Source organism: Seriola aureovittata, chromosome 1 (genome assembly GCF_021018895.1).
Source record: "Seriola aureovittata isolate HTS-2021-v1 ecotype China chromosome 1, ASM2101889v1, whole genome shotgun sequence".
Taxonomy (NCBI): domain Eukaryota; kingdom Metazoa; phylum Chordata; class Actinopteri; order Carangiformes; family Carangidae; genus Seriola; species Seriola aureovittata.
This window is the reverse complement of record NC_079364.1, coordinates 7,632,149-7,653,683: the sequence shown is the minus strand read 5'-3', so window position 1 is coordinate 7,653,683 and position 21,535 is coordinate 7,632,149. Positions and strand designations below refer to the sequence as shown.

Genomic DNA, 21,535 nt, shown 5'->3' with positions numbered 1-21,535 from the left:
TAGGCTGTGAACCAATTATTTCGGGTGAACGAATAACGTGTTAAAGGGGTTTAAGGTTCAACGGCAACTGTCATTAATGATTTTCGCTTTCGTCAGATTTTGGGCACACGAGGATCCGTAGTTACGTCAGTTTGTGGAAATTGTCAGAGGGACAAGATGGCTACGGAACCAAATAAGACTGAAATCCTCACCATTTTCAAAAGATTAAGATCTATTCCGACAAACAAGGTAACAGAATAAGACGCCGCCTCTGTCGGTGTATCATCCTTTAAGCCTGTTCTTTATTGGCAGTTCGTCGATTATTTCGATCTGTCCTGTAAAAAGCGGTTAGCTCGCTGGCTAACTGTTATCTAGTTAGGCCCGGCTACACGGTCGGAAAGCTAACGGGAGCTAACGCTGCTAGCCTGCCGGTAAAGCAGTCAAACATAAAGGCCACGTATACGATTTGTGTTCGCCGAGGTGGCTAAGCAGTTGGTTAAGATTCGCTAGGCTTCAGAAACGACAGAAGAATTGATTGACTAGTTAGAAAAAACGTCAGCTATATCAAAAACATGGCACTTGTAACGTTAACGTAAACATTTGTAGTTTTGAGGCATTTGTCGTTAATGTTAAGATGATATTTGGCAGGATTGTTTCTTGCCTGTCAGAGCCTTGGCATCAGTTGTACAGTGATTAATATAATATGGTGTGAGGTGGCTTAAACGAATATGTATGTTAAATTATTTTTTACACTGTATCGCGCCAGGGTCCGTGGTTTGACACTATGCGCATTAGACTGGCAGTCTCTGTTTTCACCATTAAATCTTTACCTGAGGCCTTAAAGAAAAAAAGCAAACCCACAATGATGTACAGGATCCTTCACCTGTCAACATTAGGGTTGCAATTAATGGTTATTTTTCATTATCTGTTAATCTCCCAGTTCATTTCCTGATCGATGTTTAATCTATTACCTAGCTAAAATCAGGAAAATTAGTCAAAAGCGACAACTTTAAATGACTTTTTTGCCTGACCAACAGCCAAAACCTAAAGTTATTCAGTTTACAACGATCCTTACATTGGAGAAGCGTCACTTGTCCTTCACTTGTCCATTTATCTTTGTGAAGTTTAAGTTGTGTGGCCTTTAGTCTTTGTCCCATTACATGACTGCTATTTAAAGGTTCCTCCGGTTCTTATTGATTTGGCCAGTGAAGTACTCTCGTTTTCTGATTTTTTGGGCTTTTTATAGTGGAAACTGACAAAAAGAAAATACTCACTAAAATATCTTTATAAACTAACTATTAGTGGGTGTATTGTCTGTGAGACTCTATGGTGCATTTGTAGTTACCCTGATGTAGGTTGGTACTTGATGATTTTCTTTTTGATTTACATTAATTATAATATAGCGATGGAGGTTTAGCGTTTTGCTGTTATGTCTGTCCTACAGAACAGAGAAGGTAACCTTCCTCTATTGATTTGTGCAGTTATTTATTATCTAAATAAAGGATAAATGGTGTTTTGTGTTGCTCAGATTGTGAAAAGTCATCTAAGACTGACTTGTGACTGTCAGCTATGTATTTTGTAATTCTGTTATGCAATAAAAAATCAATAGTGCTCCAGTTGAGATATGCAACAAAGGTTCCTGGCCAGGTTCCTGCATTTTAAACACTGGTTGTGTTGCTTATAGATGTCATTAATAATGTAAATGTAAAAATAGTTAACTCTGCCAAGGAGATTATGTTTTCTGTTTATTTGTCAGCAGGACTGCAAAAAGTAGTGAACCAATTTGCACCAAACTTGGTGGAGGGATAGGACATGAACACATTAAATTTTGAAACAGATCCAGAAAACTAACTATGATTTTGAATTTTTTCTGGTGTATGTTGTTTGACATTAGGCTTGGTGGAGGTCTGCACTCTCTGAGTGCCCTTCTAGTTTTCAAATGTTTTGTTCTTTGCAGGTATGTTTTGACTGCGCAGCAAAAAACCCCAGCTGGGCGAGTATTCCCTATGGTGTGTTCTTATGCATTGACTGCTCTGGCATCCACCGCTCACTGGGAGTGCATCTCAGCTTCATCAGGTAGACTCAACAATGAACAAAGCTGTCAACAGATAAAATCAACTCTAACAATTCTCTAACAAAAACTTCTCTAACAATGCTAGTCAACAGTTGAGTAGTCTCTCAGAAAAGAATGCTTGTCACTTTAATTGCTGGGTACAGTGAAGATGTCTGTGCTGCCGTCACTGGTCAGAAGAATGTAGTTTTGTCTTTCAACCACAGTTTGTGAATGACTGAGTTATCAATGGACACTTAAGCTGACTTTATAGTCTGTCCAAACCGCTTGTTGGATGGTCAGGTAGCTTCAGCAACCCCCTCCGTTGCGAAATAAAAGATCCAACATTGACACACACTTCAGGCAGTGATTGGCCAGCTGTGTGGAAGTGAGAAAAGGAGCCAGGGTCTGCACTTCTCTCTCAGCTCGGTTTTTCTTTTGTTACACAACTAATGATGGCATTTGTCATTTGTAAAAAACAAGTGCAGCACTATCGTTGTTTCCCTCAACTTCTCACTCCCACCTTCCAGTGTGGATGTTCAGACAACACATTGTACAAAATAGCTCTGACTGGGTTTAAACTGACTGACCTGCAGTGCCATGATCATGTGCACCTGTCATACTGGAGGGCTGACTTTCCATATTCTTCCCTTTTTCCCTCAGATCCACTGAGTTAGACTCCAACTGGAACTGGTTTCAGCTTAGATGTATGCAGGTGGGAGGCAATGCCAATGCGGTAAGTCGGACCGAGCCCCTAAGTAAAATCACTTAGGATCTTAAATGTGAATGACCCATGTTCCAGGAAGTGTTATTACCTGTAGTTAAGAAACTCCTTTTCTCCTCCTACCTGAAGACGGCATTCTTCCGCCAGCATGGCTGCTCTACAAATGACACCAATGCCAAGTACAATAGTCGTGCAGCCCAGATGTACAGGGAGAAGATTCGGCAACAAGCAAATGCTGCGTTGTCCAAATTTGGCACAGATGTGAGTATAAATGAAGTGGAAACAGTTCTGGAAATTAATCATATCTTGTAGCCCATGTCACAACAGAGAGATCATTTCTTTGTGGCACAGGAGTCAGGAGTAGACAGGCTGTATCCCAGGCTTTGTTGGTAAAGCTCCAATGCTGGTTACTTATTTTGTTTATCATATGCTTCCAGGTAGGCAATAATATTGTACATTACGATATTTGGGCTGTTCTGTACCAGTCCTGCCTCTCAAATAAAACAAAAAAGGCTGAAATAATCTTAAAAAATACCATGTGAGCACATTAATTGTTAGTGTTAGAAGTTTGTAACTTTTATGATCCAAGATGTTTCAAATCAAGTGAAATATTTACATCTATTATGTCATTTTTTTGTGTTTCTTAGTTTGCTTCACTGATCTGATCTCTGGTCCAGCTCCTGTCGCTGTTAGCTAACAGCTACACGCAGTCTGATTAAGTGACTGAGTTTTGATTTTAATTTTACACCCCACAGGTACAACTCACTCAGTGATAATAACTGAAATTGCCTGGTGCCCTGTGGATCACTGACATATTACATAATAGTGATTATCAGAGTCTGAGCCACATTAGCAGAACTAGTTCAGAGTCCACAGGGTGTGTGCTAATGACAGTATATGATGATCACATCACTGGCAATATACCGAAAAAGTAAAAGTCAAAATTTTAAACTTCCTGTGTGACTATTAGTCATTGAAGTTCGTGTCTCTAAGTGAAACTAAACACTCTTCCTCTCCTCATTGCAGCTATGGATTGACTCTTCTGGAGGAGGCGCTACCACAGCCCCTCAGAAGAAAGAGACAGACTTTTTTGCCGAACATACGCAGGTTGGTTTTTCTGCAAAATCACAGCCTGCGACCATCTTCAGTATGTAGGTCTGTGATAGAAAATGTTTGCTACATGTCAGGGAAGGGAATATGTCATTATCAGTACAGGAATATTTTCATTTTTCTATTATTTCCACAAGAACCTATTGGATACTGGATTTTTTTTAGACTGATGCTGTACAGTTTTTTGAGGTAAAATATATTAAAATATAACACAAACAACATTTTTATAAATATCTTTTTAATTTGATTATTAAACAACTGTGACCAAGATATGACTGCGCTGGACACTTTCCAAAAATGTGACACTAATGACGAATTTAACAATAAGTTTGAAGTTATAAACTACACTGGGATCTAAATTAGTATCAATAATGACATTTAACAACAACATAAATATAAAAAAACATATTTTAAAGTTGAGATAAGAAAAATAAGAATGAACTATATAATAATGCAGCCTAAAAATGGTTTTGAAAAATCTAAACGGTAATATAAAAAAATACAATAACAAAAATAATAATGTGATAAAAAGGATGCTGTTTCATGAATTTCTTTTCACTTAATTGAAAGTACAAATACCCATTTAATTTGTTTCCCAGCCTGCTAACGACTGGAGCATGGCGCCATCCTCTGAGCAAGAGCAGAATGGAGCCACTGTCACCGCACAGCTGACGGACACAGCACCCAAAGGCCAGGATGACAACCGTTAGTAAAACAAACCCATCTGTTACCAAATGTGTTTCACTCATTATGAAAAGCTTTCTAAAGTCTCAGAAAAGGACCCTGATGATGTCATAGTGATGTCATCAGGGTTACGTTGGCCTCGGCTGAGGGACTACATATTTTTAACAGATAGTCTGTGTTGCTGGACATGAGTGTTCAGTAGGCAGAGAGAGCCTGATGTCAGGATGCTGTTGGTTGCAACATTGGAAATGTGGGATTGAGGAGATGTCAGTATCTGGCCTCTCATAAATCTGTAGTTCTGGAAGTGATTTTTTGTTGAGCATTAGATTTACATATTCTGCTCTGGCTGCCGCTATTTTGTTGAGGTTCCTTTCTGTAGTGAAGTCATAAACAACTCTGTGTTTCTGTTTCTGCTGGAATCAAGATGATGGCAGTTGACTCTCTCCTGACTTGTATTGTGTCATAAAGTTAAGTCATAAAGTTAAGTGGCCCTAACTTTCCCTTGTAGTGTAGCTGGGGGCTTTTTGACTCTGTCATGCTCAGCGGGGGCCTGCAGGGCTCTAAAGCCAGGTCTCTTTCACAATGAACAGCAGCTGTTACTGTGGCAGCTTTTTGTGTGAACACATAGTTATACTAAGTCACTGGGGTGCCACTTTCAAATTTCAGTGAATTGAATTGGCTTCACCGGTTCAGGCTTTGAATGAGGGAGATTTTGCTGCACATCATACAGCATCAGCTGGAGATTACACAATTTAGACAGTCCAACAAACTGTGGAATGAAAATTGAAAATCTTTTGTTTTATTATTATTACAAATGCTTGATTTTTTTTCTCTAGAGCCAGAGGAAGGACCGAGCATTGATGGTCTGAGCACATCACCCAAAGCTTCCATTGGTGAGTCTGTTCGCTCTGATTAATGACACGAGCACTGTCCTGCTCTCTCGTGACGTCACCGCTGTCATCTGTAATTCCCCTCTCACGTCTGACACTTGCTCTCATTCAGTGGTACATACTTGCCTCAGTTTCAGACTCAGACTCTGCAGCCTCATCTCTCTCTCTCTCTCTGTCTCTGTCTCTCTCTATCTCTCTATCTCTCTCTCTGTCTATCTCTGGATCTTTCTCTTTGTGCTTATCTGTACAAACAATTTTACTTTCTTTTTTACACAGTCAGCACAGTGACTGCAGATTATGGAGTAGTGGTTGTTGCACTGCAGTTTTGGTCAGTCACATACATCTGTGATTTCTTTGCAGGTGCAGGGTCGTAATTAAACAAAATAGCAGCTATTGGACACAATTAACAACAAAAACCATTTGTGTCTCTTTATACCTGTGAACATGAATCTTACCTTTTTATTTCCAAGATGCTCAGAAAAGGTATGGAGTACGTTGAGCTGCAACTAATGATTATTTAAGTTATTGATTCTTTTACTGATTATCCTCTCAGTTAATTATAATAACACAACTTTAATAATAATACAAAAAGATGCAATACATTGCGCCACACAAAACATGATAAAAATGTATAAATAGGAAAACCACAAACACAGTGGAGGATTCAAAAAAGACAAATCAGAGAGAAACAGCTTTGAGGCAAATCAATTAATAGTAAATGACTAATCTATAAATGTCAAATTTCACAGAGTCTGAGGGGATGTCTTGTGATCATCAAGAACCCGGACACTGAACAACAGCATCAGTGACAAACTGTCCAAGCAGCAGTCTGTGTGTTCATCTAGTCTGAGCTCAAACTTTGTTGATAAAGAGCAAGGTTTGGATTATGGATTTGGATTGTGGTTGTGGTGACTGGTTTGTCTTGTCCTGTAGAGGAGAACATGCGTTTGTCATCACAGGAAGAATGGACACCCAAAGGTGACTGGTGTGAGCATAGCTGCTGTTTGCGCCGGCTGGTTTATGCCTGAGACGCATGGTTGTGTTGCTTGATTGACATCTGCGCAGCTGCCTCCCCTTCTCCATCCTCTGCTTATCACGCACTGGAAGTGGCTCACTTTGCAGAGATTGAGATTGTTGTGTGCAATTTTCTTGTAGGCTCCTGCTGTCGAACGATTTTCTCTCTCATGAGGCAAAGTTCAGTGTTTTCTCAGCCATAAAACTTGAGCAAAATGAGAACAGTCACTGTCACGCTGTCTCACGTATCTGCAGGTAATCAGTGTGTGGATGAGAATTTTGAAACAAGTCGACACTGTGGCATCTCATTGACAAATGGTGTCAAAGGACTGATTCTATTGATAGTATTTGTCACAATAGATGTCTCCTGAAGAGTCTGTAATTTTAGTTCCTGTCCTTCTCTGTTAATTTTCTCACAGACATACTGACTAACAGACAGTGGTGTTGTGAGAACGGGAATGTTTTCATCTTGTGATGCAGAAGATGTTTGGTTCAGCTGTGTTTTTTTTTGGGAAACTGAGGATCAAAAGATCAGTTTGAAATACTGTACCTTTGCATCGGCTTCCTTAACAGAGTGTCACGCTTTGTGTTTCTGTAATGAGTCGCAGTTTGGGAATTAACAGTGAAAACCCCACTCTGTGCTGTGGGAGCTTTTATCAATATTAGCTTGTTTTCTTGAGCTGGTGTGGGTTTTTTTTTGTTTCTTTTCTTGCTTTGATTTCATATCATTAAAAATATCTTGAAGATTTTTTTTTTTAACAGATTTCCACTTGTGTTTACAGATGTGAAACCTTCCATAATTGGAAAGAAGAAGCCCATGGCTGCCAAAAAAGGGGTGAGTCAAGGGTTAGGGTTATTTGCAATTCTCACCATAAGCAAGCACTTGGCGACAGTGGCAAGGAAACATGTATATTTTCACCTTGTGTTTTGAGAGCTGCCATACAGTACATGATGGTAACTTGGCTCACATGGAACAAGAGAGACAGCATGAGGCCATTAAAGTACAAAGATATAACTTCACCAGTTTGGTCCACATCTTAAGGATCCCCGCCTAACATATATTTAAAGACATTCAAAAACAATCTGCTTTGAATAATACTTGTTATTTAATATTGTTTTCCACAAAAGAAACGTTCAGATGCCATGTGATAAACTCTTCCTCGCTCATTGAAAAATCCAGACTCTATGAATATGAGCGTGACACAAGATCCTATTTCACTGTGAAGTCAGTTGTTTGTGTGTGATCTTTTCAAATTGTATATTATATATCATATCATATATTAATATATATACTTGTATACAAAGTAGTTGTGATGCAATAAAATCATATTTACACGTTAAACTCAGATTTAAGGTGAACACAGACTGTGCGCATGTGTCATTCTGCACAGTGAAGCTCAAACATCACAGTCAATAAAACATTGCAAGCAAAACACATTGTTGATATGTAACTCTGACTGTGACCTGGAACTAATCTGTGTGCCACATTTTCCCTCGTTGATGCAGCTCGGTGCAAAGAAAGGCCTCGGTGCCCAGAAGGTGAGCAGTAAGAGTTTCTCTGAGGTGGAGAAACAGGCGCAGGTGGCTGAGAAGCTGAGAGAGGAGCAGGCTGCTGAGGCAAAGAAACAAGCCGAGGAATCCATGTGAGGATCGTTTTATTTCTGTTAATTGAGTTCATGTAAACCATTTCATTCTAAGCTTTTCAAATTAAGAAATAAAACGCACTCTTTTGGTACGAGAAAAAGTGTGATACGTCTTCATGTTTGTCCACATGTGATTTGACGTCGCTCGTTTCGGTGTTTGCAGTGTGGCCTCGATGCGTTTGGCTTACAAAGAGCTGGAGATCGACAGGAAGATGGAGGAAAAGAAGCTTCAGACCATGGAAGGCAAGAAGAGGGAGCAGGCCGAGAGGCTGGGCATGGGCTTTGGAAACAGGAGGTAACGTCACAGCATGCTGAGATCAGTGTGTGGGGACGAGTTGTCTCTTTAACTCTGAATAAAACACTGTCGTATAGAGGACCAAAGTTTTATTATCAGGAACAGTAATAGTTTCTTAGTACGGGATTGTTTAGATTTGTGCTGTGAGGTTGATGCTTGAGTGATATCACATCACAAAAGCTGCTTGTTTTTTTTATATTCTCCAAATGTGTGTGTGTTTCCGGTTTCAGCGCCGTGTCTCACTCAGTGATGTCAGAGATGCAGGTGATCGAGCAGGAAACCCCTGTTGGAGCAAAGTCCTCCTCTCGCTCCAAACTGGACATGTTTGATGAGCCGGGCTTCACCTCTGGACCCCCGAAGTACAGATGACACTCCTCAAAAAACACCCACTTATTTATTCTTATCTGTCAGTTTCAATTAGTTAATTTGCTTTAACTAAATCCATTGTGGTCATTGTTTCAGGTATAAGGACAACCCATTTACAGTTGGAGATAGTTTTGGGTCCCGGTGGGACACTGATGGAGGAAGTGCCTCCTTCACCACCTCCTGGGCTCTGGAGAAAGAGGACCCCAAAGAGGAGGTCACCATCTCTAGTATTCAGCCAATTGGAGAGAGGTATCTACACAGATGTTCATGTAGACACAAACGTCTTGTCTCAACAGTTGTGTCTACTGTACATGATGCAGCTGTGATGTGTGGTCTTGTGTTTAATCCAGACTTCCCAGCAGAAGAAAAGCCGAGGTATCGGCTCCAGTGTCAGAGTCGAGCGAGGCCAGGCAGAAGTTTGCCAACGCAAAGGCGATCTCTTCTGACATGTTCTTTGGTCGAGAGAGCAGCGCCGAGGTGAGAAACCTCATCTTCACTTCTGTTTAAAACATGAACCAAACTACTACCACGTCAATCTCAACGTCAAAATATTGACAGCTGTGTATGTAAAACAAATGATGGAACACTTTATTTGTTTAACTATGTACTGTTATTACCTTGATTTTAACTTCTGTTTCCTCTTCTCTCAGTACGATGCGAAGACAAGACTGGAGAGCATGTCCGGGAGCACCTCCATCAGTTCAGCTGATCTGTTTGGGGATGGCACTGACCATAAAGGTAAGACCTGTTTATTTGTGTGGGATGTAGAAATGAAAAGAAAACGGGAGTAAAAGTAGCAGCAAGCTTGGCTTAAAGGATAATTAAGATAATAAGTTATTGTGTTTTTTTAAGTGACAAAAGAACACGGTTAGTCCCTGTGTGTTCGATTCAGCTGTAAATTATTTTAAAACGGCTCACAAATATATTATTTGATTTTTTTTTTATAGTATCAGTAATTCCCTAAAACAGCTGCTCACCTAAGTTTTTACTGAGTCAAAGAAAACTACAGTGTGTGTGTGTTTATGGTGATTGAGGAACATCACAATTGTGTGTTTTAATAGTTTTTTAACAGTGGAGCAGGAGTCAGATACATCAGGCTGTGACACACACACAGTAACTTGACAGTGTTGGTTTTGTGCTTTTAAAGAAATTTATTTTTTCTGTATTTCTCTTATTTGACAATAAGAGAAATACAGGATATCTTCATTCTGACCGTCTTACTCTTATCTTCTGTCTCTCTAAATGAATGTTTATCACTGATTCCCCATTTTTTTATTAGATAGTTTGTGTGCGGCAGAAACACAGGTGAAACCGAAGTGTTATGTAAGCCGTTCATTTAAATGTGTGTGAATGTAGGATATTTTTGTACTAATTGCTCTGCTGCTCTCAGGGAGGGCATCAGGCTTTGACAGTGTGCTCCCCTCCGGCCCCGACATTGCACAGTTCAAACAGGGAGTGAAGACTGTAGCAGGCAAGATGGCTGTCCTCGCTAACGGTGTCATGAACACGATCCAGGTGAGACATCAAGTCGAGTCAGTCACAGTGTGTTTCCTGTTTGTTCTCTGTGGCTCCTTGCTTCCCTCAGCTGCGTCTCCAACTCACATCAGCTCTTTTCAGTGGGGATGTGAGAGAGAGAGAGATGAGAACAGAGAGACTATATTTACCAGTTCACACAGTCCAGCTTCATTTAGAGGAAATGGCAACTACTCATGACACAAAACATCTTATCTAGTCTATTTGTAGAAACGTTTTCAGGGAAACCACCTGAGGAAGCATAATCGGCTGAATGGAAAACATCCAACATCATCCCAAGCTCAGATGTTCGACATTGTTGGAACGTTATATGTTTGTTAATTTTTGTGTATTTATTCTAATGTTTTTCTGTATGTTGTCTCAGGATCGTTATGGCTCCTACTGATCGGCCCTGACGACGAGCAGCAGCCTGTGGGAACACACACTAACTAACGTCTGCGTAGAGCCAACCAGCCTCCTGACTGACACGTGCATTTGGGCGGAAGAGATGGGACGAGGGAGAGACGGGGAGCAGAGAGGATTGCATGGGGGAAAAGAAATCGTCCTTCTCGCCCGTCCCTCTTTTAGAGACAATTTTACAGGAGTGAGACTGTATTTTCTTCTCTCATCCTCATTAGCAGACTCTTGAGTTTTATTTTCATAAAGGAAACCATCGAAGGGTGTAGTCTTTTCTAAACCAAGAGTTTTGTTGTAATTTACTGTCGAGAATTTTTTGGTCTTAGATTTTCAAAAAATGGCGTCAGAGTTAATTCTACTATATTTTATTCCTCCTGCATAAATCAAAGTGTTGTTTTTGATTCATATTATCAAATTCATGCTTATGTCTTTTATTTTGTTTTATTGTGATATTAAAAAAAAGGTGCAGTATATATTTTCAAATTTTAGCGTTAATTTGAAAAAGAATCCACGGTGTTTTGCATTCGGTGTTTGATTCACTGCTGCTCGCTCACAGTAGAGTTTGTCCACAGGTTAGGTTTTTTTATTTACACAAAGCATTGACAGACAACTGTCTTGACAACTTCAGACAATTTGTGAGCTTGGACCCACGCACTTCTCTCTGGGTGGAAGTATATACTCTGAAACACTGGAGCATCAGATACATGATGTCCAAGCTGCTGTGGTTATTTATTTTCTATCTATTGGGGGTACAGGGTGCGATACCTCTGGTTTGGCTCATATCCCAGCAAAGTGTTGTGCATTGGAATTGGAGGGATTAAGGGGGCATGAAATTAAAATAGATAAGAGGGTATTGATACAGACAGATAGAACATGCTAAGTCCCAGCTCATAAAACAGTGACACTTTTGACTATGCATCTCCACTTTACAACTGTTTCTTTCATGTTTCTGCCAGTTGAATCTGAAGTCTGCCTCTGTGTACCTCAGCTCTGAAAAAACAAGACGTTTTGTTGGCACTGCCTTTTTCTCTCTCAACAGTTGAACCTTTTATTTTTGGAAGGCTGGTGTCTTGCAGTTTACATGTTTATCTTTTCAGACATTTTGGCCAATGAAAAATATTCCTGACATTCAAGGTGTAGAACAGCATAAGGGTTGTGCCTCTAACTGATGATGATGATGATGATGATGATGATGATGATCTTCAGACAAAATGATGTGTCTTCGGGACAAAGAAGCCTTTCAGTATTTCTCTAACACCGGCCAGGGAGCATGCAAGTGAATCCAACAAAATGCATCTAGTGTGAACCTCTGTGATAGAACCAGTCTTATTTAACATGGTCACACCCTGTCCATCAGTTTCCTGTTAGTGATGAAGCTCGTCTCAAACCCTCAGTACTGTCACTTTGTTCCCGGCAGACTTGACATTCAACACGTTATTGAAAGGATTGTCCGTGCAGATGAGGTCTGGATTCCGGTTCGTAATTTTGTTTGAAAGACCAGGGTGTCATATTTTTCCTAGCGTGGCCATGCCTGTGTATGTCCCAACCGTGATAAACTCTCCAAATAGTAACAACCATGTGGACTGAAAGGATGAAACATTGGACTATTTATTTGTAGGCTACAAAAAGAAACCTATTCAATATGTTAATAAAGATCGAAAACCTCTGCTGCGTTCACGTCTTTGACTCTGGCACTACCACACAGACTTCAACCACTTGTCATTATGTTAACTTTAATCTGCTTCCACTGGTTTTCAGTAGCTCACTTCTTAATGCATGAAAATTTAATTCAAACCCGGGGCCTGCTGGTGAAAGACTTTACGTGCTTCTCAGTTGTTGCTCAGTTTTAAGTCACTCTGGACGACCTCTCCCCTTCAGCTTTCTGCTGACACTGAAACAACTCTCAACAAAGAAGTCTGCACACTTCTGTCTGATCAACCACTGCAGGGGCTTTAGGCAGGAATGGAGAGAGACGACAAAATAAGACCACATTGCTCACCAAAAAAAAAACCATTTAGCCACAAATCTTACAAACTGTAAATGCAAGCGCACACACTTCACTGTACAGACAACTGCATAAATCATTAAGTTCATAAGGCAAACATTTTCTTTAGCATTGGTCAAAACAGTTCTTTGTAGTGTCAGTAAAAAAAAAAGATCCTACAGGCCCAAATAAAGTTTTGATTGTTTAAAATAATGTCAGGATAATCATGTCGGTTTAATCTCTGAAACAACCTTCTGAATCAAGAAATGTTTCTGAAGGTGCTTGCTGTCAGTCCGGAGTGGTAACCATCTCCACATCATTGTATCTGATTGTTAGGGAGTTACAGCAGATGTCTCTGTGGCCTGGACCCGCAGTTACAGCCCAGTAACAGTTCCTTCCTCGTTGTCACCCCCCCCCCATCAAAGATCCAGACACATCCAGCAGGTTTTATCCCCAGTTGTAAAAGTAGATCTTCTGCCAGGTGGGAAGGTAATCCATCAGAGGGCCTGAACAGACAGAGAGGCAGCACAATCAAACCCTGCACTAATGTGTTATGAGCTGATGGGGCAGCAGATACAAATATACACTGACACTATTCAGTGTATTGACACGAAAACAGAATTATTCCTGTTTATACACACATTACCCATCATTCACTCTTACTGCCTTGTTGTTACTTATATTTGGACCATAATTCTATTATTAACTAAAATGTACTAAAAGTTCCACATTTTACACCTTTGTAGTGTTTTATTTGACACAGTGTTACTTGGAGAAAACATTTACCTTCATACAGACTATTCAACATCTACCTGGACGTCCCCTCTGACTCAATAACGGTGTGATTTATTGCTTTATTGCATTTTTCCCTGTTCTGTGCTGAGCGGAGGAACTGGTCTGCATTTCTGTCTGTCACAGCTCCAGAGAGTCGCCTTTATTCTCTGAATATATGTTTAGTGTTAATGCCTGGAATCACAAAAACCCTTTCACACAGCACACTACACAGCAGACAAGTGTAAACAATGTGGTTGTTTGTCTACAGGTAAATATACAATTCAACATATATAAGGAATAAAGTTAATAATAGTAATAACTTATACTTCAAATAACAAATTATATAATAGTTTCTGGAAATGCCTCAGGAAACCATTATAATAATTACTAAAAATTACCGATATGTCATCAAACTCAATTTGACCTCACTGTGACATCTCATAATTAAACTGTGTGGCTGCTGTATAAAATTTAATTTTTTAATTTTTTGCGTTTTAAAACAACAAACAATTTCCTGCCAAACTACTTTTTTTTTTTTTTAATCTATGTTCTTCTCGCTGGTTTGAAGTGGGCGGGGCTAAGGTGACGTCACATACATCCTCACACCAAACAGGATTTAACAATGTTTAAATCAAAATCGTTGTTTGCCCATGTTTCCAACTCCTGATGAAGCAGATGAACTTGTCTTCTGACGTATAAATACTGACTGAATTATACTAAAATACTTTGTCAGGCTTTAAACGGCTCATATATGGAGACATGAGTGCTTACGTGCAATAAGTCCTATTCCTGGAACATGATCAGCCAGGACTCTGAGCAGGAAGAGAATCTTTTCCCTGCAGAGGAAGAAACATGATCACGACCATTAAACCACGATTTAAGAACCAACAAAGAACCAACAATTGTCCCTTTGCAGCCATTTAAAAAAAATACCCAATACACATATTCAGCACATCACCTTGGGCTCTGTGTTAGACATTCACAGACACTTACTCAGAGTATTTGTCATAGAAGGGTGAGCGCAGAAGGTAATACAGCAGAAGAAAGGTTCTCCTCCTCATCTCTGCTCTCTCCCATCGATTCTGAAATTTGGTTTCATTGAGCACAGCGAAGCTGGAGGGAGGAAGGACGAATAACTGAAGTAAAATATTCACGACTCATTTCGTCAAACTGCTAAACGGACTATAATGACGGATTTTGTAGTAGCTTATCTCTGCTCACATTTTCATAAATCAGCCTCCACTCGTCAAGTCTGACAGACAAAACAAACAGGATCCTGAACAACTCAGAAGAACTGAATTTTTGCCTCAGGTAAATGCCTTCAGACAAACCACACAGCCTTTCATCTGCAGACTGTTTTTTTGTGCTGAATGAAGTCTTGGATGGATCACTTTGAAGTTCTTAAAAAGTTGGCCTGTCATTTATGACCACAGAGTGACGTAAAGTATTTCCATAAAACCGGACTGATGACTTATAAATACTTTACATTTTTTTACTTGTTCCACTGGACATGAATCAAAACTGTCTCAGTTCCACAAAGACACATATGAAAACAATGAGTCATGCAACTCTCAGATTCTTTTCAGAAAATCGAAAAAGAGACTGGAGACAATAAACAACAACCAAAAACATGGAGGAAAATATTTGCATGAAGAGTAAACAGCCTCATGAGAAAAATCTATTTATTCATTATTACTCTGGATTTAGATAAATCTGAATATTTTACAAATACGATGTGAAAACATCTTTGAATTTAAAAAATAAACATGTACTCACAGTTTTGCCCGTCTACAGTTAATTTCTAATGTGGTTGATAAATCATAATTTGTCTTCTTTAGTTTCTGCCGTTTAGAGAAAGAGCGGGCACGGTGTTTCCAATGTAACTGAGGACAAGATACGGTGAAGGAGGAGCATTCTCACCTGGAAAGTTCAAGGACTCCGGAGACGAGCCACGGCTTCCAGGACTGTTTTCCACACACAGCGAGGCAGAGTACTGCAGTTAGCTTTCAGGAAAACTGTTGTATACTACGACTCTATATACGGGGGTCCTGTACTGGACTGGACCCCCGTATACAGCTACAGCCCAACAAGAATTTCAAGGAATATAACAACTTTGTTTTCTTTCTTCACTTTGTCTTCAAAAGAAATCTTTGGTCACTTCAGACTTTGTATGAGTCGTAATTTGTAGTTATGTTTTTATGATTTTAAATGTTTCTGTGTAATTGTACGACTTCATAAACAAAAGCCATGACGCATTTTTTCTGGGTTAAACAACTGTGTTGTGGTTTAGAAGTAATAACAAGATTGTATTGTTGTGAAGTGAACAAGAGAATCTATTTCTCGTGAGTCATTCATTCTCACTGCTCATGTTTCACACAGTGAGGATTCATTTTTACAGACGTCTTCCTCCTCTACAGAAACAGCTCCAGCTTGAAGCAGTTTGCCATCTAGTGGTCAGAGTCATTAATGCAAGACAAGCTCATCAAAAACATCAAATTGGAGGAAAAAGTCCATTTCTGGTGTTTGCAAATTCCTTTTTGTTCCATTTCAGAGGTAAATATTTCAAAATAAAAGCCAAGATGATCTACTTCAGGCCACTGGCCAAGAACAAGTGACAGAGTGTGTAAAATTATATTCTAACATTATATTATGTGATATTTTGTACATCTGATCTGTTCTTTCATGAATAATTGCACCTGCTTTGACAGAAAAAACAAGAAAACCAGATAAAGATGAAACATTTCTAACATTTTCTACTAATCTTTACAGGGTTGTGCAGCATTGGCAGAGCCATCTTCTTTGTATTTGAGCTCTAGTTTAATATCATTCATGAACTGGAGGGACCGGATGTCTATGAACTGAAGGATACAGTGTACGAGAGGCCGACTGATGTACACAGACTCAGCGATGGTCTGCTGGAGCCCCAGGTGTGTTGGTTTGCTGTGGAGCTTCTCCCTCAAGCTGCTGTTTCTCCTCTTCCTCTGACCTGGTGCCCCCCACAGCCGGGCCTGCAGGGACAGACCTGCCACAGGGAGGGGGGCGAATATGACACTGTATATAACTGACAGCAACATAAACAAATAAATCAACAACAACTGATGATTTAAAATTTGGGATCGTTATTCATTCACAGCAGAGAGCTCATAATCACTTCCTGTCCCTACTACAAAATTAAAGCCCTACAAAGCCTGATTTGAAATATTTCTTTGTCGGATTAAATATTCGTGACAATCAAAGTTTGCTTAACAGTGAGTTTGATCAGATCTGATTGACAGCGCATAAGTGTTGCATAAGTGGAAGTCTGTGTGAAGTGTCAGTACCCCCCCCCCCCCTTTTCATAAAGTTTCCCCTCGATGCTGTGCATGTTTTTTAAATTAAAACGACAAAAAAATACCACAGAGACTTGCAGCCCATCATGAATTATTAAATGTTCACAAATATTTTTTGGCCATTGAACAGACATGGAATAAATACCATACTTATTTGTCTAAAAACATCACCAGATTTTTCAAGTTATCTCGTTGAAGTTTGCAGTGACTCCTAAACGTAATCGTGGTCATTTTAATCAGTTATGGACCTTTCTTCATTTGATGCAAGAATCTCACACGTTGGTTTTGAATTTTAAGTATTTTATGTATTTTATCTTGAGTACTAGTAGTATGTATTCTTGTAAAAGAGGTTTTTGATGCCTTTTTCATTTGCTCACAGTTTTACAGACCAGTCGTGTGGTCCAAAGTTAGGTCAAAACTTTAAATCAGCCACGTTTTGCCTTTAGCAGAGAATGAAAAAGTCACTAAACAGTCCAGAAGTTTGACATTCTTCACAGTCTGAGCGGCCGATTCATTCATTTAAAGAGGTCAAAACTCCAAAAACTGCTTCGTCCCTGTTTTTATTTGAATGCGTGAAAGTTGAGGAAGAGATGAAGTAAAAAGCCACAGCAGTGACATTTAAGAAGCTGGTGCAGGAGTGTAGATGTCATAAACGCCTTCAAAGCTGCACACATGCAACCTGGCTGTCGTCTTTATGTGTTTCTGGTAAACAGGCTTTTAAATTTATATTTACTCATTTGGCAGATGACATTTCTTGGAAGAGCTTTTGTTAAAGTAACCAGATTTTTACGCGTTCAGATCACACCATGTTTCCGTCACACAGGTGCTTAATGAGCTCAAATTTTTTACATTTTCCTGCTATGTGAAACTTGAAAGGATATTAAATTCCAGCTGTAATCACCTACGAAAATGAGAAAGCTTTTTAAAGGCTTACCACTGCCCAGTGGCCTGATGACTCGTCCTGACCTCTGGCCCACAAAGCACGTGTCATCTTGCTCCTCTCCATTACCATCATCTGTGGAGGAGAGGAGGGAAACACAATACACTCACACACACACACACACACACACACACACATACAACATCACCACCTCCTAAAGTTGACATGATCAACTTCTTAACAAACACTTGCACATTTACACAGTGAGCTGAAACTATATCATTCATTGGAACCATATTTGTGTCCAGTCTTCCCTCTATTTTAGCTCTGTTTTTGGTCTCCACCAGCACCTGAGGGAAATAGCTGGCTCTTTAGCTGCTAAATGCTCCACTATGTTCACCAGCTGCTCTCTGACTGTGTCTGTCTGCTGTTTGCTGCCGAGCAGGAAGTGTAGAGTTGGGTTTTCACTGCCTGTTGCAATTTGAAACGAAGCTGATGAGAGCAGTGAGACTGAAAACAGTAAATGAGCTGTAAAACCAAAACAATGAGCTAAGAGAGGCTCAACAGAGCTGAGGAGAACAGAGTCAGTGATAAATCTGTGTGTGTGAAAAGATTAATTTAGAATTTAGTCTTTTCACATTAAATATAATACATATTGCTCCTTGTTGTTCATTGTTTTGGTCAGTATATTTATATGTTTCTGTATACAGTTTTTTTTGTATAATTTTCCTTATTTTATACATTTGTTTTACTTACTTCTCTTTTTTTATTAAATTAATATTCTATTATTTTGATGTCCTTTGTTCAGCACTTCGGTCATTTCGAGCTGTGTTTAAATGTGTTCTAGAAATAAAGTTGACTTGATGTAAATAAACAGTCATTAATAGCCATTTGATTCATTATTAAAATACTAAATGCAGCATTAATTAACTGAGCAGGTTGTTACCTGAGGTGAATTGTGAATTTTCACATGTAAAACTAATTTTAGATGTAGTGAGAAGTGACAACTGGGTCTGCAGCCATGTTAACGGCCCTGTGAGGATGGCGCTATGTGCTAAATGCTAGTGTCGGCTGGCACATGCTCACAGAGACAATGCTAACATATGGATGTGTGAAGAATTTGAATTGTGGACACAGTCCTACTGTAACCTCCTCGACTTTCAAAGACAAACATTTTACACTTCTAAAAGGAAGTGATCAAACAGCCAGTGAGAAGGGATGAAAACTGACCTTCAATGCCAAGTTCTGCACCTCTGTCGAGGGGGATTATGGGAGGCGAAGTCTGGATACCAGATTTATACCACAAGAGAAGCACGATGCGAAAAACTGTCCTGTGGATGAACATAAGAACAAAATATGGTCAGAGGAAGGACAGTACAGAGGGAATGTCACAGACAGTATCCTAAATACGGCAACATCTGGAGTCGCTTCTAAAGTCTGAAGTAAACCACATACACATGATACACTTTACCCATAAATAATATCACAAAATGTGCACACTTGCTGTTATGTATTAAAGATTTACTAATAATAGAGCACTATGTGGCCAAACCTCATGTCCCTCATGTGACTGTTGAATGTGTTATTTCAAAACCATGGTTGTAACAACCTCCATTTTTCTGGTTTCAGTCTTTCTGCCAGAAGTTGAACCTGCTGCAGGGATTTGCTCCTAATAAGTCACAACAGCTTTAGTGAGGCTGTATTGTACATGTTTAACTGGCTATTTCACACGAGATTTAAACCGTACTTAAAAATCTGAATGAGTCCGATCACCAGCCAGCGGCCGACTTCACCCCACAGCTTACAGGCTCCTATCTCCAGGAAAACCTCCACGTACTCCAGCACAGACAGCCAGGTCAGGAGCCTCTGCTGAGAGAGAGACTGAACACACCAAACACCAGGCGGGAACAACGGTGAGCATTGAAAGTATTCAGACCTCTTCACTGTTTTGACACTTTACTGTGTCGAAGATTTCATTTTAAACAGATATAATTGACATTCTTGAGTTTCTGAGTTGAAGTAAATTTGCAACATTGCTAACTTTGTCATTGTGGTTCATTGAGTGTAGCTTCACGGGCAAAACAGGCAATTTTATCCATTTAAAATTATATTTAAAAGACAATAAAGAGAAGGAGTTGGAGTACTTTCTGAAGAGACTGTGTATTAACCAAAGTCATAATCCAAACACAAACAGAAAACAAAATTGAGGGCATCGATATCTGACCCCTCACCCTTTGTCACCCCCTGAGCCACCAGGTCAGCTAGCCAGAGATACCTCTGCTTAACACAGAGAAAACATTTTCAGCTTTTACTCAAATTGCAGCAGTGCTTTTGTCTTTAATTTAGATTTCTTTAAATAAGAAGAAGCAACCAACTCTGCAAGGTCTGATTTACATGACAGCAAAAAACAGAAATGACAACAGGTAAAATTCCTGATCCAGCTCCTTCTGGTCTAATCCAGACCGGTCTGAAACCTCTGGTCTGTATAAACTCCATTTAGTTTGTGTCTCCTCAGAGACACTGATGCAGCAAACATTCATCTCTCTGTGAATTAAATCTGAGATGAAAGTAAAACCTTCAGGACGAGCTCACCACAGGGAGGGAACATCTCAGCCCTTTGCGCAGAATGCTGTCATTGAAAAGCACCAGGAGATTGGAGGCAGAGTAAACTGTAAAAAACACAAAGCCATGAAGAGGAAGTTTATTCAGTTTGAACGGCACAGAAACCCTGAAACAGAACCAACACTGTACAGATATAATAAACAATAATTATGTTATTTCCGTAGATAAACTAATGTAACTGTGGTGATGTGTTATTATTATCTAACAGGGTATGTAATGTGTATGTTGTGTAAATAATAGAATAAAACTACTTACCAAGTTCAGATATTTCATGGGAGTCTGCAAATCGCCCTGCAAAATAAATGTCACAAGATGTTATAATTTATTATGTGCTGAAAACATCAAACTAGTTCTATGCAGCATAAACAAAGTGTCGCATTTCTCTTACAGTTGTATGCAAACCTTTAGACACACCTGGGCAAATGAAATTCTGTTGATTTTAAGTGAACAGAATTGAATCCGATCCCTGAAGGGAAACACAAAAAATAGCCGTTCTTCTTCTGCCTGTGTGTGGATTTTAAACCAGCTGTGTGAGCAGACTAAAATATCTCTGAACCTGAAGTGATCTACAGGGAGAGGCTGAAAATTCATCTGTCAGGAACAGGAAGACTCTGAGCTGCTGCACAAAGTGTCTGCAACCTGTGATATCTGCCGGGGGGGGGGGGGTCACTAAGTACTGACTGAAGATGATCCAGTTAATGAGCATGAAATAAAAAGTAGAGTGCATAAATTACTTATTTGAACTAAAGGCTCATTTTAATAATCGTGTTTGCAGGAGGGGTTGAGCTACTCTTCACTTCAAAAATCAACATGTCATTTTTTGCAAACTTTTGCAGACCGTAAAAATAAAGCTCATCTCTGGTCTGGAGTAAAGTGAACCTCAGTGACACGCAGATAGGACTGAGGCTGAGCTTTTACACGGCCTCTAAGATGACTAACATTTTGTTCTGTATCATTAACATCACTTTGACTGACCTGCGATCAGGTATGACAGTGTCCTCACGGTGCTTTCCAGCTGTGCTGTAGCAGCTGGGTTCCTTCTCACGTACTCGATGTACCGCTCATAAACACGGGTCAGTTTGTCGACGGACTCTTTAATGTGAGACATTTCAGCTTTTACTTACTGAACACTGACAAATAAACTTCTCATTTAGCAGCTGTAGTCAGACTTTGTTAGTTTAAATCCTGGTTTCCTTATTCAAGTGTTTTTTTCAAACTAAACAAACTTCCGTAAAGATGGGCCGACAGTCATTCGTGTCCCC

The 21,535-nt window shown here is 39.7% G+C and overlaps 2 protein-coding genes across 3 annotated transcripts; one reads left to right on the top strand and one right to left on the bottom strand.

The window, feature by feature from the left end:
* Positions 1 to 116: 116 nt before the first annotated feature.
* On the top strand, positions 117 to 12,350 carry arfgap2 (ADP-ribosylation factor GTPase activating protein 2). 2 transcript variants are annotated; one of them, XM_056384912.1, is made up of 17 exons: positions 117 to 228; positions 1,937 to 2,055; positions 2,693 to 2,765; positions 2,883 to 3,014; positions 3,780 to 3,860; positions 4,463 to 4,568; positions 5,384 to 5,440; positions 6,371 to 6,415; positions 7,234 to 7,286; positions 7,958 to 8,094; positions 8,258 to 8,389; positions 8,620 to 8,748; positions 8,852 to 9,004; positions 9,106 to 9,232; positions 9,406 to 9,493; positions 10,146 to 10,270; positions 10,653 to 12,350. In XM_056384912.1, exons 1-17 carry the CDS (start codon positions 157 to 159, stop codon positions 10,671 to 10,673), a joined length of 1,650 nt encoding a protein of 549 aa, XP_056240887.1. In that variant the 5' UTR covers positions 117 to 156; the 3' UTR covers positions 10,674 to 12,350. The 2 variants fall into 2 exon arrangements, with proteins under 2 accessions (XP_056240887.1, XP_056240895.1); XM_056384920.1 differs by lacking the exon at positions 6,371 to 6,415.
* pex16 (peroxisomal biogenesis factor 16) lies at positions 12,264 to 21,532 on the bottom strand. The gene is made up of 11 exons (XM_056384933.1): positions 21,249 to 21,532; positions 20,529 to 20,564; positions 20,244 to 20,320; positions 19,399 to 19,532; positions 18,882 to 18,982; positions 17,706 to 17,786; positions 16,312 to 16,464; positions 15,363 to 15,435; positions 14,436 to 14,555; positions 14,214 to 14,278; positions 12,264 to 13,174 (listed from the first exon to the last, which is right to left on the bottom strand). Exons 1-11 carry the CDS (start codon positions 21,379 to 21,381, stop codon positions 13,116 to 13,118), a joined length of 1,032 nt encoding a protein of 343 aa, XP_056240908.1. The 5' UTR covers positions 21,382 to 21,532; the 3' UTR covers positions 12,264 to 13,115.
* Between the last annotated feature and the right edge of the window lie 3 nt (positions 21,533 to 21,535).